Here is a 12727-nt window from a genome sequence, read left to right as displayed (position 1 = left end):
CTAAATTAATAAAACTAGCCTCCTATGCTCATTCAGGGTGAGAGCTGAGTTGGGCTGAACAAAATGTCCAGGAACTTTCTGGATAAGACTATTATGCCCCCAGGGCCAACAGTCATGTGTCCAGGCTTGGAAATTCCCCCAGATACGGGGGAAGATGGGCCAGACAAAATTCAGCAAAACCCAGGAAAGCACTCAGCCAGGCTTCCCTTCTAGTAGGTTCTTGGTTAGATCTCATCGTAGACAACTGGGCTAGAGCTGAGCTGTTGATCACTTAGAGGATGAAAAGAGAAAGGAAATGGAGAAGGGAAGTCTGTGGTGGGAGTGCAAGGGCACCTGGAGTACCTCGGTCTGTAGATTAAGCCACTGGCCGCTGGAATGAGGAAGTCCCTTTCCCTGCTAGGGTGGGGCAGACAGGTGGGCCAGGAGGGGAGGGAGGTGGCTGAAAGGAGTTAACATTCTTCCTGGATTTCTCCTCTGTCTTCTCAAGGGTGAAGAGTCACACCAGATCACTCATTACTAGATGGGGTCAAACAGAATTCAAGTCACTGCTATGGCCCTGGGGCCTCCTCTCCCCACCTACCCACCCCCCAAGGGGAAATCCATTCTCACATTTTATAAAGTGAAGGACTGAGGTTGAATGGGAGGGTGGAAGGGCTCAGCCTGGCAGGAGTACTACACGGATTAACAGTGTGGTTGGAACTGGGGTCCAAGATCCCTGACCCCAAGTGTTGGGCTGTGTCCCAGACGGACCCCTCAGTCTCCTCTCACAGGGTCTTCCTCCCCTCATCCCACCCCCATGCCCTAGGATGACTCCCTTCTCCTTCCAGGCCACAGAGCCCTTTATCCCAACAGAGGGTGAAGTTCTAGAAGACAGTGGCTCACACCAAACACAGAACCTCAGACTTCATGGCCAAGAGGACCTCAGAGGTCTTATTGACAGAGGCCCAGAGAAGGCAAATAACTTGTCCAAGATCACACAGAGCTCTTGGGCCACTACTAAGGAAGGAGCTGGAAACAGAACCTAGACATTTTTTTTTTTTTAAATTTATTTACTTTTGGCTTCGTTGGGTCTTCGTTGCTGTACGCGGGCTTTCTCTAGTTGTGGTGAGCTGGGGTTACTCTTCGTTGCGGTGCACGGGCTTCTCACTGCGGTGGCTTCTCTTGTTGCGGAGCACAGGCTCTAGGCGCACGGGCTTCAGTAGTTGTGGCGTGCGAGCTCAGTGGTCGTGGCTCGCGGGCTCTGGAGCGCAGGCTCAGTAGTTGTGGCGCACGGGCTTAGTTGCTACGCGGCATGTGGAATCTTCCCGTACCAGGGCTCGAACCTGTGTTCCCTGCATTGGCAGGCGGATTTTTAACCACTGCACCACTAGGGAAGTCCCAAACCTAGACCTCCTGATTCCACTTTAAAGTTCCTTCTAGCTGTGAGATTTTGTGATTTCTTGACACCTGTCCAGCAAGCTTTCCTCTACTCTAGAGCTGCTTTCATCACAAAACTCTTGCCCTGAAATCCCCAAGGTACCTTGTCTGGCCACTGGCTGTGGCCATAATAGCTTATGTCCTTGGCCCTTTGAGGGGATAAGATTCTTCACTAGGGCATTTGGAAATACATTCTGCAACCTCATTCCCCATCTTGTGGCCAAATCCCCAAGGTTCCCTAAGTCATCACCCTCAGTGTCCCTCCTCCCAGGCCTAGGGACTCAGACCAGCACACTTACACTTTCCCTTCTCCCAGCTGTGTTCTCCCTACCCCACACCTCCAGTCTGGCCCAAGACATGATCCTGCCTCTGGCTGGGATGCAGGATCACAGGATGTAAAGTTGGAAGGATGTTAGGGATCAGAGTCCTGCCCCACACTGGAGAGCTGTCTCCTACAGACCTCAGGGGGCTGTTCCTTCTCTCTGTTGCTTGAGGATCTGAGTGAACATCAGGGCCTTCACTCATTTATTGAGCACCTAAAATGTATATGTTTTCAGCAAGCACCAAGTATGTAGCAGGCACTGTTAGAGCCTTTTTATCTCATGTGAGCCTCACGAAACAGCCCAGTGAGGTAAGGATTATGCCCATTTTACAGATCAGGAGGTTGAGGTTCAGAAAGTTCTTCAATTTGCCCTAGATTATAGAGCTAGTAAGTCTAGAATTAGGAATAAAACCCACGTTTCTCTAACTAGAAGTCAAAGCCCCATGCACAAGGGGAGAGAGAGGGGGGAAGGGTTGTGGGAAGGGGGAAATGTGTGTGAAACACCATTTTCCATGGCCTCCCTGCCTACGGGACCCAGGGGGTGAATATCACTGTGGAAATGATTCCATAGCTTCAAACCAAAATTCAGAGAGGGAGGGGTCAGTGGGCAAGGGGGGCAGGAGGGTTAGCTCCTTGTCAGCCCTGACACACAACCTGCCAGCTCTCAGCCTGTGCACTTGTGATCACCTGGTTGCATCCTGGAAACTACCCAGCCACACCTAGGCAGGTGGCCCGCCCCTCCTCCGCGGGTTGAGCAAGCAGGAAAAGGTGGTAGCAAGAGGCGGTGGGCAGATCTGCTGGGCAATGGTGGCCGGAGCCCCAGCTAGGATGGGCTTTCTCTGGGGCCTGGCTCTGCCCCTTTTCTTCTTCTGCTGGGTGGCTGGTGCTCCCAGGAGCTCTGCAGGTAAGGAGGCAAGAGGGTGCCTGTGGGCTTCTCTCCTGACTCCGGGTGGGAGCTTCTGTACTGCAGCCCTTTGTGGGCGAGGGTAGCTCTCTCGGGTTAGTTATCATCAACCATAAAGCTATACATGAAAAGTTACTATGGCTGATAAAGAGTATGCAACGGCAATGGGTCAGCTTAAGCACGTGGGACGCTGCAGTACATACAAATGTGAGGTTGCTGTGGGTTTGTCTTTATGCCTCTGAGGGTGTGAGTACGTGGGGCGGGGATAGTTTGGGGGGTCAGGGAGGTGCAGGCTGGTGATAAATCTGATTAGAGCCTAAGAATGTGGCTTGACAAGATTCTTTCTCCTCCAAGTTTATTTTCTAGCATGGATTTCCTTCAAAAACCCACTTTTGTGTGAAAAGTCTGACTGTCACAGGCTGCTTGTGGAGGGTGGATTCTGAGAGAGGCAGGGCTTTTATGAAAGAAGAGAATGAACATTGATCTGTAATAGGAACTGTGCGAGGCTTGTCACGTGCATTATCTCTTGTAAAAATAGACTTTATTTTTTAGAGCAGTTTTAGGTTCACAGCAAAATTGAGCAGAAAGTACAGAGATTCCTATGTATCTTCTGCCCACCTCCCCACAGCCTCCTCTGCTATTAACATCCCTCACCAGAGAGGTACATGTATTACAATGGAGGAAGCTACACTGACACATCATTACCATGCGTTATCTTTTAAGACTTTATTTTTCAGAGCAGTTTTAGCTTCACAGCAAAATTGAGAGGAAGGTACAGGGATTTCCCATATACTCCCATCACTATCTTTTTTTTTTTCTTTGTGATCATCACTTTTTTTTTTTGACATGGATATACCCATAACGTTTTATTGAATGAAAAAAGTTATAACACAATATATACAGTTTGATGACATTTTGACATATATACACTACTGATACTATGTATAAAATAGATAACTAATGAGAACCCACTATATAGCACAGGCAACTCTACTCAGCCATCACTAGCCTTTTAATCCTCACAATTAACCCTGTGAGAGAGATACAATTCTCATTCTTACTCTCGTCCAGCCCCGCTCCCACCCCCCCCCCCCCCCCCCACCGTGAGGAGGCTAAGGCTTCTTACCGGGATTAAGTAACTTGTCTGCAGAGCCAGGCTTTTATTCCACACATGCCTAACCCCTGGACCACACTGCCTCCTGCATGCACTCATGATCTACCAGGCTTGTGCTGCACTTTTTTTTTTCCTAACTTTTTTTTTTTTTTTTTGGCTGCGTTGGGTCTTCGTTGCTGTGCGCGGGCTTCTCATTGTGGTGGCTTCTCTTGTTGTGGAGCATGGGCTCTAGGCATGCAGGCTTCAGTAGTTGTAGCGCGTGGGCTCAGTAGTTGTGGCTTGCGGGCTTAGTTGCTTCACAGCATGTAGGATCTTCCCAGAACAGGGCTCGAAACCATGTCCCCTGCATTGGCAGGTGGATTCTTAACCACTGCACCACCAGGGAAGTCCTGTGCTGCACATTTGACATTTAATTTAATGTAATATTCACAATCCTATGAAATAGGTACCCCAGCTCCATTCCACAGATGGGAAAATGTAGGCTTGGAGCTGGGAGAACTGACCGGGTCACAAGGTTGGTAAGCAGCAGAGCAAGCAGCAGAGAGGGGACTCGAACTCAGAGCCCAAAGTCCACATGCTTTCCTCTCCACCAGTTTGATTTGAGGAATGGGTCAGGAGAGCTGCAGCATTCTAGAGCTGTAAAGGGCCAGGGTGGGCTTTGCTCTGTTTGAGAAGACCCTCAGTGGGTAAGAGAGTTGGGTGGGGGGTTGTGAGGGCCCCAGAGATGAAGAGGCTATGGGTTTGGGAAGCATGAGGAGGTTTCACTGTAGGATGACCCCACAAGGCTCCCAAGAAAGGAAGAAAATGTGTGAGGGGAGGTCAGTGGTCAGACCCCACAGTTTGAGCTCCAGGCTGTGTGGGTGGCCGCAGAAGGGCTCTGCCTCCACCTGTGGGGACTGAGAGGCTCAGAGAAGTATCTCGGGCTTTGAAGTGGAGAGAAGCAAGTATATTTCCTTAAAAGCGTGGTTTGTGTGTGTAGGTAGACCGCACTGAACGGGTAATGAGAGCGAATGCCATGACCACCTAATCCTCATGCGGGTACAGCCTGAAGCTCTCGCTATATGAAAGTAGGTTGTGTGCTCTCAGGTGACTCCTTGAAAGGACATGGTCAGGGAGGGATGCTTAATAACCCCCTGCAGGCTTTGGAATGTAAGGGCTTCCCCATTCCCCTTCCCCTCTGGTCCTCACCCCCATGAGACCCTCGCTGGTAGGAGACAGAGTCAGGATTTGCACCAGTAAATCATCAGACTCCAGAGCTGGTAGGCAACACGCCTGGGACTAGAACCCAGTCTCTTGCCTCCTGGCCCAGTGATGCTTCATTATCCAATGGGAGACACAAAAGGACAAGCCGAGGACCTGTCCTGACACCCTGGGTAGAGGTCACCAAATGGTCCTGGCCCTCCTTTGGGTCCTTGGGTACTTTGGGGCCAGTAGGTCTCAGGAAAGACCATCTTAAACCATAAGAACCCCGAAAAAGGGTGCTTATATTTTCATCTTTTCCTTCCAAGAGTAAGGTTACTAGATAAAACACAGGGTGTCCACCTAAATTTGAATTTCAGGTAATGACTTTATCAGTATAAGTATGTCTTAAATATTACATGAGAAATACACATACTAAAAAAATTTGTCATTAAAATAATTCCTTGTTTATCTGAAATTCAAATTCAAATTTAACTGGACATCCTGTATTTTTATTTGCTAAATCTGGCAACCCTCCTCAAGAGGCACCATGGCCCACATACAGAGAGAGCCCCTCCCCCTCTGTAGACAGGAGAGGCACCCTTGTCAGCTCCTAAATATTTGCTGTAGCCTCCCCCAGGCAATGCGTGCCTGCTGGCCCTCCACTCACAGGACCTCAGAGTGTCGGTCCAGTGAGCAGAGACATCCTGCCCTGGGGAGACACGCTAGCAGCATCTTCCTAAAAAGTACAGTTTTGCTTCACCTGGCTCCCTGTTTCCTGTGGAAGACGCTGGGTTCATCATTTCTGGAGTTCCAGGGTTCCATCCTTGCCGTCTAAGGCCCGTGTTTAGGAGAGGCTTGAGCAGGTGGGAAGCTTGCCCTTTTCCTTTGCTAGAGCCCCGGGGACTCTGCCTGCTTCCCTCTTTTGCAGCAGCCATCACCCACACTGTCCAGGAAATTCCTCTCCTCCAGTCCCCGCAGCTACCTTTCAACACAAAACCACAGATGTTTCTTGTGGTTGAAGTGTTTTACTTCCATGGGGAAACAGTCACTGGATGAGAAAAGAATTGATAGGAAAGTGACAAGGGGGTTGTGGTGTGATGAATTGGGAGATTGGGATTGACATGTATACACTGATGTGTATAAAATGGATGACTAATAAGAAAATAAATAAATAAATAAACAAACATTAAGAAAAAAAAAAAGAAAGTGGCAAGATTCTTCCAGAAAGTTCTAAGAGTCACGGTCCCTGCTCCGCAGTTCTTGGCTCACTTGGGTCTTCTGCCTTTTTTGCTCCCCCTTGAAGCTGGATCCTGGCCCTACACATTCACTTGGATGGTTTCAGACCAATAATCAACTAGATTCTGGGGATTGCTTGCCTCATGTGGGCCATCAGAGGACATCAGTCAGGGCAATCCCAGTTCCATGGCTGCCACACGGGCCTGGTCTTCCCAATAGTGCCTCCTCTTCCTTGAATATATAGATGAAAAATAGGGTAAAAGCAGTCCCCCTCCCCACCTTCCTCCCAGCAGTGCCCAGGGCATAAGCACAAGAGCTTGTGTGAAGTCAGTGCCCTGGGACTCATAGCTCACAAAGTTGGTCTTACCCAACACAGGCCCCAGCACCAGTGGATCAGGCCACACAGAAGTTCCTGCTGTGACTCCAGGGGTCAGGACAAGCTCAGAGGGAGTCTTCCAGACCACTGACCTCACTGAGACCTCTATGTCAAACCATATCTCTTTGGAAACTCAAACCCTAAGCACCCAGACCTCTGATAGGACCTTCCTCCCAGGCAGCACCATTTCAGTAGCAGAGAACAGGGAAAACAAGACCATGGCCCTCATGAAAATAATGCCTTCCAAGTCCTCGGCTGTGATCACCACTCTTATGGAGACATCAGCCACAAGTGGCAGCCCCACGGGACGTGGAATGACCACAGTTGAGACTGTCACAGGCACTGAGCTCTCGAAAGCCGCCTTTGACACCCTTTGCAATTTTGGCAGCTCTGAAGAGGCAAAGAGAATAATGGTAGACTTCTTGAAATTAGCTCACACCTCTACAGAAGCTGAGGCCTTGTCCTCGGAGAGCAGCGCTTCCTCTGACAGCTCAGTTCCAGCCATCACCACCTCACAAGCCCTGTCACCTGACATTGCTGCTCTGGTTAAAGCCTTGGTTACCTACAGCATCAGCAACATTGAGGTGATCAACTGCAGTGTTATAGAAATAGAAGCAACTGCCAGCATCCCTGGGACCTCAGACATAGATCACAGCCCCACGGGAGGAAAGGCCCTGTCTACCCCTGAGACATCAGCTTTGCCTGACTCCACTGAAGTAAAATCACACCTCGCCAGGACCACAGCCTCTGCTGAGACCTTGTCAACAGCCAGCACCACAGAATCAGCCACACCTGACATCACACTCACCATCAATAGCACCACAGAAATGGAAACAACAGCAGCCAAGGCCACGGCCCCCAGTGGAACCTTGGTGACAGTTAGCATGAACCTCTTGGAAGAAAACTCATCCCTCTCTGTTGAGACAACAAGCCACACCGAGGTCTCAGGAGCAGTTACAATCTCCACAGGGACTGCATCAACAGCAGGCAAAGTGACTTCCCCTGCTAGGTTCTCAGCTACGGTCTACAGCCTCTCTGAAGTAACTACCATCATGAGCTCCACCCCCTCAGAGACTTCTACCACAGACATCACATTCAGTGCGCCCGTTCCCAACAGCAGGAGCCCACTTCCCTCTGTCCATCTGGCTACGGCCAACAGCAGCCAAGAAACAAACATCACCTTAGCTAAGACCACAGCCTCAGCAAAGGCCTTGAAGATAGCCAGCACAGCTGGAGGGAAACCCTCAACAGGCACGCCCACCAGTGCTCAGACAAGTCTGACAGATGTTACTGCAGGTGAGCGGCTTACCCCATGTGTGATTTTTGGGGATTTGGGGTTTGGAATCTGCATGTTTAAGGAGTAGGGAGAAAGGAAGGATCTGGGGGCCTATTCTGAGCCCTGTCTCTGATGTCACCTCTTCATGATCTTATAGTGGTTCTTGCCAAAATCAGTAACGAGCAGAATTAAGGTGGTGTACGGAAAAAGTGTGGAGAAATGGTTTGGGATCTCGTCTCTGCCCTTAACAACCTGAGTGACCTAGGACAGGTCCCTCTCCCTCTCTGGGCCTCAGTTTCTCCACCAGTTGCTAGAGGAGGTTGCAATGAAGTCCTTTCCATCTCTGCCATTCTATGGAGTTGACTGTTGAGTAACTACTGTGCACCAGGCAAGGACCCAAATTTTACTTAAAAGACACAGCCCTCATTATCTGAACGCCTCTGGTTCAGCCAGGGCCATACCATGTGGGCATCTGGCCCAAGTTGCTGCCCTCTGAGCAGCTGGGACCCCATGAAAATGGAGCTCACTGGATGCACTTGCTGGGATTGGTGCCGTAAATGGTGACTTAAAATAAATAAATAAATTGGGCAAAGGTTTGGGAGTCTAAAGCTACATCTCTGGGCAGGACAGGAATAAAGACGCAGCCCTAGAGAATGGACTTGAGGACACGGGGAGGGGCAAGGGTAAGCTGAGACAAAGTGAGAGAGTGGCATGGACATATATATATACGCTACCAAATGTAAAATAGATAGCTAGTGGGAAGCAGCTGCATAGCACAAGGAGATCAACTTGGTGCTTTGTGACCACCTAGAGGGGTGGGATAGGGAGGATGGGAGGGAGACGCAAGAGTGAGGGGATATGAGGATATATGTATATGTATAGCTGATTCACTTGTTATACAGCAGAAACTGACAGAAAAATGTAAAGCAATTGTACTCCAATAAAGATATTTTTTAAAAAAAGAAATAAAGCTACATCTCTAAGACAACAGATATTTCTCGGGGAAGAGGTGCCTTGTCAGTGGCTGCTGGGTCAGCCCAGCTCCCAGTCAGCCTATAGCCTTCACCTCCACTTCCCATCACTCTTTTCTCGTGCCTCATCCCTGCAGTATCCTCAGCTTGCACTGCCTTTTTTGGGGGGGTGAAATAAAAATATTAATCACAACCACCCTACAGAATATTTTTTGCATTCCAGGCAGAGATGATATAAAAATATTTCACAGCTCGTGAGCATTGGCACCAGCTGAAGTTTCTCTCTGATGCCAGGCAGTATACTACTGTATGACCTTTGTATGCTATCTCCTCTAACTAAACCTTCAAAACTACCTTATGAGGTGGGTATTCTTACCCCCCACCTGACAGATGAGGAAATAGATTTAAAGATGGTAAAAAAGTAGCAGTGGAATTCCAAGTGAAAGTCTGTTTGATTCCAAAACTCAGTCTCCTGTTGTGCTTTTATTTTTAAAGGCTCAATTTATTAATATATTTTTATTTTAAAAAGCTTTTCTTTTATTTGTTGATTAGATGATACAGTCACATGCTTTGAAATTCAGTAAGTACAAAAGAGTACACCATAAAATGTCTTTCTCCCATTGCTGTCCCCCAACTCCCCAATTTTCCTTACATACATAACTGATGGTATCACTTTCTTGTGAATCCTCTTCTGGACATGAAATAGGCATATGGAAGCATAAGAAGGAAGATGAAAGATATCTACATATTATATCGATATAATATAGACATAGATACTATATCATATAGCTATAGAATAATATCTCTCATCTTCCTTTTCATGCAAATGGAGCATGTGTTAAACACAGATCTCTGAGACAAGGCTATTCTTTTTTATGGCTTCTCAGTATTTTGTTTTACAATAATTTATTTAACCAGTGTTTTATGGATGGACATTTAGGTCTTTTTTTTTTTTAACATCTTTATTGGAGCATAATTGCTTTACAATGGTGTGTTAGTTTCTGCTTTATAACAAAGTGAATCAGCTATACATATACATATATCCCCATATCACTTCCTTCTTGCATCTCCCTCCCTCCCACTCTCCCTATCCCACCCCTCTAGGTGATCACAAAGCACCGAGCTGATCTCCTTGTGCTATGTGGCTGCTTCCCACTAGCTATCTATTTTACATTCGGTAGTGTATATATGTCCATGCCACTCTCTCACTTTGTCCCAGCTTACCCTTCCCCCTCCCCATGTCCTCAAGTCCATTCTCTAGTAGGTCTGCGTCTTTATTCCCGTCTTGCCCCTAGGTTCTTCATGACCTTTTTTTTTTTTTAGATTCCATATATATGTGTTAGCATACGGTATTTGTTTTTCTCTTCCTGACTTACTTCACTCTGTATGACAGACTCTAGGTCCATCCACCTCACTACAAATAACTCAATTTCGTTTCTTTTTATGGCTGAGTAATATTCCATTGTATATATGTGCCACATCTTCTTTATCCATTCATCTGTCGATGGACACTTAGGTTGCTTCTATGTCCTGGCTATTGTAAATAGAGCTGCAATGAATATTGTGGTACATGACTCTTTTTGGACATTTAGGTCTTTTCCAGTATTTTGTTATGACAAACAGTGCTGCAGTAAATAGCACATTTTTCACATGTGTGTTATTTTCTGTAGGATAAACTTCTAGGAGTGCAATTGCTGGATCAATTCTAATAGTATTCTAACAGGAAGAAACGACTAAAATGTGGCAGGTAAAGGCAGGCAGATTAGGGCTCAAGAAAAGGCAGAAGTTGCCTACAAGCTGCTAAGTCAGGAAGGCTGGATTGAAAGACCTCTGCCAATCTGGAGCTGGAATCACTGGCTGAGTGCATCCCCCCAGAGACCAGCCTCTCTGCAGCCTTCTCCCGGGCTGGCCCCTTTCCCAACAGCCCCATCTGGGCCTCCAGACCTTGAGAACATTCTAGATCCACTTTCATTTCTCCTTCCTCACACTACTCTTTTGACTTCTCCAAATGCGGATGGGGCCTCTAGCCATCATTTCCTTCCCTCTTGTTGGGAAGACACTACGATGGGTCCAGTTACTGGAGAGAAGGAATCCTTTCTCTTTGCAGTGAATAGAGGTAAGATCCTATGTGAACACAGACTCATTTACACACGAGCGTGAGCACACACACATGTGCAGTGTGGGGACAGAGACTGGGTAGCACAGTTCACATCTTGATTCCTGAAATGACTTACCCATATTTTCATCTTCCTACTGTTCTCAACTTGCAGGTGAGGATGGAGGCTTCCTCCTCCTGAGGCTGAGCGTGGCCTCCCCAGAAGACCTCACTGCCCCCAGAGTGGCAGAGAGGTTGATGCAGCAGGTGAGTGGCACTTTCTGTGCCGGGGAGTAGAGGAGAGTGAGAGGTTCTCGGAGACCCTGGGGAAGATCTACAGGATACAGAAGATACTGTACACTTGGGAGGGTCTAGTTTCTTACGGAGTATTAGGAGTGAGATCTAAGAATCCCTGCCTGGCTTTGCTTCTGCCTGTTTTTCCTGAGTTCTGAATTCCCCTTCTCTGCTATGTAAAAAAAGATTCTTTCCCTCATCCCAATTTCCTCAGGCTTTAGGAAGATCAGGCTTTCTGGCCCCTGGGAGAAGGTCAATGTTATAAATAGGCAGATAGGCAGGACTTTAGTTGCAAGTGGCGGCAACCCAACTCATCGTAGCTTATACAATAGGCAAGGTATTGGCTGAGAAACCTAGAAGTGGCTGTCCAGCTTCAGTTATGGGTGGATCCAGAAGCTCAAACAGGATCATCAAGATTTTCTCTTTCTCTCCCCCTCTTAGCTCTGCTCCCTTCATTCCTCAGAGTCTCTTCATATGTAAGGAAAGGTGGCTGTGACAGCCCTAGATTCACAAGGCACTTACCTCTCCCAAGATCTGCATATCATACTAGGGAAGGACTGATCTCATTGACCCGGAAGGGCCACCATGACTGACAGCCCGACCTGAACCACATGGAATGGGAAGGAAAGGCCCCAAAGGAAATAGGGATGTTAGACAGAAAACAAACAAAAAACGCCCCATAGATGTACGCTCTAGATGGGGACCAAGATTATATTTGTAGAAGTTGGGAAAATTCTCCTAAAACCCAGATCCCTGGACAAAGCTTCCAGTGGTGGAATTCTAGGGTTAGGGTTTTGGGGGATGGTGTGAGTCATTGGAAGGTTAGAATGAGTCAGCTCAGCCTAGCTCTTGTGCCCCCATCTTGCTGCCAGAGGATGATGGGAAGAGGGAATATTTGGGCCCTGGAAGTTCTCTTAGTGGAAGGGGGGCCTATCAGGACTCCCATAATAAGGAGGTCCCTGAACATGGCATGGGGTTTTTAAGTGGGAGAGCCAAATAAGTGACAAATTCCCACTGCACATGATAATCCCAGTAGCAAGTGTGAATCCTGGTTGAAGAAGGAAGCCAAGGATATGTCAGATTTGAGCCCCTCAAACTGGAAACTATTTCAGGGGTCAGAAAGAAGCCAGGGAGATAGGAGCAGATCAGGAGCTGAGGTGCAGGAACCAGGCCATGCCGGTGTTGGGCGTCAGTTCTTGTTGGGAGCTGGCCACTGGCGAAAGGCTCAGGGGTCAGACAAACAACAAGCATTGGTGCCACGTAGACCTGAGTGTGAATTCCAGTTCCTAACTGTGTGACCTTCGGTAAGGTACTCCGTATTACTTTCCTTCCTTGTAAAATGAGGCTGGTACTACCCGCTTTCTAAGGTTACTGTGAAGTTTAAATGGCATGAAGGACCTAGCCTATGCCCAGCCTGCAAGAGGCTCAGAAAGTGCTGCTAGCCTCCTCATATGTTCCCTTTTGCCCACCAGCTCGACTGTAAACTGCATATGTTTATGTCTCCCATCCAAGTCTCCCTGCTGCGTGTCAGGAGGGGCTGA

At 47.9% G+C, this 12727-nt stretch overlaps 1 protein-coding gene across 1 annotated transcript; it reads left to right on the top strand.

The window, feature by feature from the left end:
* Positions 1–2542: 2542 nt before the first annotated feature.
* On the top strand, positions 2543–12727 carry MUC20 (mucin 20, cell surface associated). The gene is made up of 4 exons (XM_068545492.1): positions 2543–2642; positions 6551–7846; positions 11068–11159; positions 12659–12727. The coding sequence occupies exons 1-4, from the start codon at positions 2543–2545 to the stop codon at positions 12725–12727; spliced, it is 1557 nt and encodes a 518-aa protein (XP_068401593.1).

Source organism: Eschrichtius robustus, chromosome 6, assembly GCF_028021215.1.
Source record: "Eschrichtius robustus isolate mEscRob2 chromosome 6, mEscRob2.pri, whole genome shotgun sequence".
Taxonomy (NCBI): Eukaryota; Metazoa; Chordata; class Mammalia; order Artiodactyla; family Eschrichtiidae; genus Eschrichtius; species Eschrichtius robustus.
Note: the sequence above shows the minus strand (reverse complement) of the source record. Positions and strands in the feature narration are given on the sequence as shown.